This window comes from Asparagus officinalis, chromosome 8 (genome assembly GCF_001876935.1).
Source record: "Asparagus officinalis chromosome 8, Aspof.V1, whole genome shotgun sequence".
Classification (NCBI taxonomy): Eukaryota; Viridiplantae; Streptophyta; class Magnoliopsida; order Asparagales; family Asparagaceae; genus Asparagus; species Asparagus officinalis.
Window position 1 is genome coordinate 120763381 of NC_033801.1, and position 6378 is coordinate 120769758.

General features: G+C 35.8%; 1 protein-coding gene across 1 annotated transcript; it reads left to right on the forward strand.

The window, feature by feature from the left end:
• Positions 2634–5792, forward strand: LOC109821812 (CASP-like protein 1E2). The gene is made up of 3 exons (XM_020387967.1): positions 2634–2962; positions 3998–4104; positions 5294–5792. Exons 1-3 carry the CDS (start codon positions 2793–2795, stop codon positions 5635–5637), a joined length of 621 nt encoding a protein of 206 aa, XP_020243556.1. The 5' UTR covers positions 2634–2792; the 3' UTR covers positions 5638–5792.

Below are 6378 nucleotides of genomic sequence, written 5' to 3' on the forward strand. Positions count from 1 at the left end.
GTACAAGTGAGAGGCATGACATCTTTCAACAGTGCATAGTCACATACCATGATTCAAGGGAGTTGACATGCTGTCTCTTCCCTATTTAAGAGACACTCCTGGCTACATGAAAGAAGTTCGCTCTTCGACTGACTAGCTCACTTCTCAGTTGATTGGCGATCCGCTCTTTGCATAGTCCCTGCACTGTAGCACCTTCTTCTAGCTTTCGGCCTTGATCGCCATCAAGCTTAAAGACTTGAACTCGATCAACACGAGCTTCTACTGCGTACTTAAACTCACCAGCAACTTCGATCGGATCGTTCAAGGGAAGCAAACTCGGTGCGAGAGCCAAGGGAAGCGTCCTATCGCTACCAAAGACCCCACGTTAAACAAGGAGGGCATTCCCCTCTGCTTCTATTGTGATTTTGATTCATTAGTTTGTAATAAGCTATTCTTATCAATACAAACGAAATCCTTGTTTCGGGAACCAAATTTTACACGTACAAACCTTAACAACCAACCCGTAATATTAACAAGTAACTCGTAATCTTAACAACCAACGTGTAATATAACAAGCAACCCATAAACCTTAACAACAAACGCGTAACCTTAACAACCAACCCGTAACCTTAACAAACAACCTGTATAAGCTTAACAACCAATCCGTAACCTTAACAACAAACGCGTAACCTTAACAAGCAACCCGTATAACATTAACAACCAACATGTAACCTTAACAACTAATGTAGGACATTCTAATGGGAGTAATTTTAACAATCAACCCGTATATTTTTATTTGGGTTAATTTAAAAATTTTTTTGGTGGTAATAGTTTTAGCGTTGGTAAGTAACAAAGTGACAAAGTGCACGAAAATGAATAGGCGGAAGGGTTGAAAATCTCAACTCAAACACTTAAAAGAACATGAAGTTAACTAATAAATACACCCAGATCAGAAACATGTGTATCCATTTACGCCACCTAAACTCATCTAGCTCATATCTTTAACAGCATAATTACACCACGTAAACATATGGTCGTTTTTAACAAATTCAACCCACTTAATTTTTTGTCACGCTAGACCTAATTACTCATTTATGTTTCCTTCCAAGAAAACCTGATTTAAACCTAGCAGTCACTCAACACGTGCAGGAAAGCGAACTCCGTCTCCAGCTCCTCCATCGTCGGAGTTTCGCTTGGCCCTCGAGCGGACGATCTCTCTGTACTCCTCGAACCGCGCCAGGTTTTCTCTGTGTTGTGGATCTTGAGGATGCTATGGATGGCCGCAGCGACGGTGGCAGAGAAGGCGAGGATGGCAGGAGGAGGGTGGTGGCGGCGGGTGGAGAGGTGGGGGAGGGAGGAGGGAGAGCAGAAGGATTGTAGGCTTAGAGAGAGTGAGAATGGATATTATAGTCTTTACTTGTGTAAAATTATTGGGCTTTGTGTTTTTGGGGCTCAGAGAACAAAAAGTTTATTTTTGGGGGCAAAACTCCCGCTGAAGAAGTTTTAGAGGTGGAAGATACATTTTCTTTCGTTTTTGGGGCTAGAAACATTTTATGTCAAATTATTGGACAAGTCTTAAGAGTTGGGTTCACATGTGGCTAGCTAGGGGGCCGACACGAGCCAACACTTGCCTTGTACACATTCAATTCTGCACCCTACAAGCCGTGCCCACTGAAACTCTCCCAGAAAATCATTAATGCCAACGTTCAGCAGCCAACTAATTCCTCTAGCAATTAATTAAACCTCACAAACTTACGTAGATGTGCATATTTGCAGTTATCCACCCGCAAAGTAAGCACTACAAGAGTATTCAAAGTAATGTTTTTTATATATTTCATATTTAGAATATATATGTTTCTTCGTCCAAAAAAATTATTACCTAAAAGAGAAAGGAGATGAACAAAAGAAATACAATAGCAATAGTTAACAAGAAGAAATACAAGACAAAACAACCAAATTTAGATTTTCAGGGTTAGGGTGCCCCTCCACCACTCTGACTCATCTACACTAATATAGATCTCTATTGTTACACCAAAGAGAAGATCGATGATCATATAATTCGATGGCGAAGCGCATTTTCATTTGTACATTATTTATTCTGAAATACACTATCATTCTGTTTATTCCGAGTACAAAATCAATAAGGATATGCAGTGCGACATTTTGATGTGGAGAGTCTCAAAGTATTACAGTCAATAATGGAAATAAATTAAAGAGATAGTTGATGATAACAAGATATTGTTAATATACGTTACTTATTTTGACGTAAAGAAATTGTTCATTGATCTAGTCGGGTTGTGAATAAGTTCCAAATGCATTTAAACTTTTTAATAAATCAACAAAGTGCATGATATATATATTTTGATATTCTAATTTAAACAATTTTAACAGTAAGAATCTTATAATTTAAAAATAACGTTAAGAAGTTTTCTAACAAGTCATGAAACTTGAAGGGTTTTCTTGATGGTTACCAAAGAATTGATATAAAAGAAGCTTCTATCGTCATCTCACATAAACGACTAGAACAAACAGCAATATCCTTGCAATTTTCATGCACAACCTAAGCAAATTAAACCAATATGTGGGTTTAAATGTAAAAATATAAGCTTTAAAAACCAAAAGAAGCCTTTTTCCCTGCCAGGCTCTAACGACAACTACTCATCCCACAAGCAAATCCCTCACCTAAATGTTGGTGAGATGAGGACCGGCTGTATTCATCACAATATGTCGATCCTCTACAACTTTATAAGCCAAGTCTCGTTCTATCAAAAAGCAAAACCTCCCTCCCTTAATTTCTCTCCGTAGTATATACGATGGAGTCTCAACAGAATGATAATGAGAAAGGGTCGTCGAATAAATGCAATTTGGTCCTTAGAGTTTTGGCAATTGCAGCCACAGTGACTGCAGCCGTAGTGATGGGCATCGATGAGGAGACCAAGACCATTAGGCATCACCATAGCCCGACTGCCTGCGGCCGTTGCAGGTCGCGATCCCTGGCCTAAGTTAGGCTAACTCCGCTCTGCGTTTGTGTAAAGTATCCCAAAGTTTTTGTCTTAAGTGTTTTCCCTCCCCCGCATCTCCAACCATACCCTCCAAATTTCACCCTCCAAATTGGAATATTCTATTTGTAGGGTGAAATTTGGAGGGTTGCTCTAACCTACACTCTCCAAATATTTTTTTTTAATTTTTTTTATCAAAAAAATCATATAAATTAAATAATGTTGGATATAGTTTACGTTAATAATTTTATTGTTAATAATTTTATTGTTAATAATTTATTTGGAAAAAAATTAATAACATTATAAAGGTGTCGATGAGAGCTTTAAAATGAATCCAATATTAATACTGCAATACAACATATTAAAAAAGAAGAAATTCTGAAATAACAGTGAAAGCATACATCGATAGAACAAGAAAGCAAATATTAACCTCTAATACAACATACCATAGGTCTCAAACATAAAATATGATAAGAGATAATTAAAATTCTGGCAGATCATTATCGTTATAACTACCGGTTCCATCCCGATCTCTCGATGAACCCCCATATTCATTTCTTCCTACAGAACCAGCTTCTCCCGCAAATTGAGAAAATCCTCCTTGATTTCCAGTGGGAAATTCATATTCATTTTGTCGTCCTACAGCTCCTCTTATGGAGCTAGTTAAATAGATCCCCGTATTTAAAATTTTATGTCTCATACTTATTTATTTAATTTAAAAATTAATAATTTTATAATAATACTAAAATAAATTAATCTTAGTTTCATTTTAAATATCTCAACAAGCCCTTTCCAAATATATAATGATTTCAAATATTAGATTAATAATTGTTTAACTATATTTATTTGAAATTAAACATCTAATTTAAATTACTAAGAAGGATGGCAAAGTGGTAATTTTTAAAAAATTAAATAGTTAAAAATAACAAAATTGTAATTAATAAATCATGAATAGTGTTATGGAGAGACCCTCCATTTTTTTCTCCCCACCCTCCAAATTTAGAGGGTCAAATTTGCAGATCTCCAAATTTGGAGAGTGGTTGGATCGAGGTTCCACTCTCCAAATTTGGAGATTTTGGAGATATAGAGGCCAGTTGGAGATGGTCTAATAAGTCACTTTCAGAAGGTAAACTTAGCAGTTAGCTAGTGGGATTAATTTGAAACAACTCACGATATTTGAAAAACTTAATTAATAATTTCAATAACTCTGATGGACTATCAACTAATTTAAGAACAGGCAATTTGAGGGACTAATACAAAATATGAAAGATTTAAGGGACTAATATCGAGAAAATGTACGTATAGGAATGGAGCGGTTTGCATCATCTTAGATAGAAAAGATATATAGTTACCAATCTAACCTCCCGGCAACTTGAAAATGATATAGATTACCCCTTTCTACGGGGTGTTCTGATAGAATATGCACTCGTAGTAAACTAAAGATGAGCAAAGAGAGTCTGGTGAAGTATATAGATTGCAAATTAAGGAATATGATATAATGTTTCACGGTGGAAGTAACTTCAATAGCACAAGCAAGAAACTATATCGTTTTTTATTTCCATGAATGAAATGTAAATCCTGATTTAGTTTGTGCTTAGTTCTTGCACTTTTATTTTCTTAATTAAAAGGTGTGGGTCAAATTTTGTGGGCAGTAAACAAAGCTAGAAGAGAGGGATTTACTTTTAAAACTATCTACTAATACTGGATTGAGAACCCCAGTTTTACTTAAAACAGTGTGTTGTCAAGAAATCTCTTTATTTTCTCAGACTCTCTCGGTTCGGGGTCCAGGCCCAAAACATGACGGGCCTAACTGTAAAGCCGTAAAAGAGACAACAAAAGGCTTACAGGGTTAATCTTAGGCTCACTGTGATTAAATTACACCCATCAGAGGTCACAGCTTCTCACAATAAATAAACATTAATACACCGGTGCATATGATACGTGCATGATACAAAAAGCAAGAATAGTATTGTAATCAAATTGTCAAAGAAAACATATACACATGCTTTTGAGTATACTTTTGTCGAATTTTTTTTCATTTTTCCAAACGCATGTGGTCTATGATTTTTTTTTCCCCTGAGGGTGAGGATATTTCTTTTCATTTTATTAAGTTTGGGGGCATTTTTGTTGAGGTTTTTAAATGTGAGAGTATTTGCAATTATTTTTTCTGATGCAATGGTATTTTCAGTATTCTAAAGATATGGCGCACAACGACTAATAGTATAGATTATTATGTCTTAGTACGTGCAAAAATACATTTTTAACTTAGAACTTTTTAGAAACTATAACCTACTAATTAAATCCCATCTAATTTCTCTCATGTCCCTTCTTCCTCCACAGATACTTCGTCGTCGCTAACGCCATCGTATCCTTCTACTCTTTATTATCGCTCATATTATCAATATCAACCAAGAGCCAAAAGACCAGACTAGGCCTTCTGATCTCCATCGCCGACATAGCGGCGCTCGCCCTCCTCTTCTCTGGCTTCGGAGAGAGGGGAATATCGAATGTTGGGTGGAAAAAAGTGTGCAATGTGTACACCAAGTTTTGTGCTAAAGTCACGGTCTCCGTTGCTGTATCTTTTGTTGCTGGTGTTGCTTATGTTGTGCTTTTGCTGCTTGCACTTGTTGGTCTACATAAGAGAGGACATAAAGGATAGAGTGTGGTTGTGTGACTTTACTATTGTGTGACAATAATTGAGCCAAAAGTTTCTTTTTTATTGAATGAATGGGTTTGAAGATGATTAGCTTTTCAAATGTTGGTGTAATATGAGTATTGTTTTGTATTATGAAGAAGATAATGAGCTTTTGAGTAGCGGTAAGTATTATTATTTATTATTCATGATATTTAGGTACGAGCGTCTTCACCTAAAAGGGTAAATTTCACGACCCCATGTAGACGTTTTTACTTGAACCCCAATAAAGTTTGAAAACTTTTCACCCATCCCTCAAGTTAACGCCCAAACAATTTGAAAATTTCACCAAGCCCCCAATAAGTTCTATCCGAAAACCCTCAAAGCTAACGTCAATTATTAGTTTTAACTTTTAATCACATGCTGTCAAAAGATGAAAATACCCATACTTTTTGAAAAATCCTGTATATTCTCTTTTATATTTTCATCCTAAAATTATTTTTCCTCTTCTTTCTGCTTGCGTTCACTCCAAGTTCCGAGCTCCTAATCTTGAAAGTTTGTTTTTGGTGATTTCTTCTATCAAAATTCTAAGTTTGCGCTATTTTATGTAACATCGTGGGGGTTAAGTGGAAATTTCTGAACTTATTTAAAATCAAGTGAAATTTTCAACTTTATTGGGCTTAGAAAAAATACCAATCTTTATTGGTTGTTTGTGAAATTTACACTAAAAAGTTTTAAATGAGCAGGGTTAAAGTGAATTTGGGAACT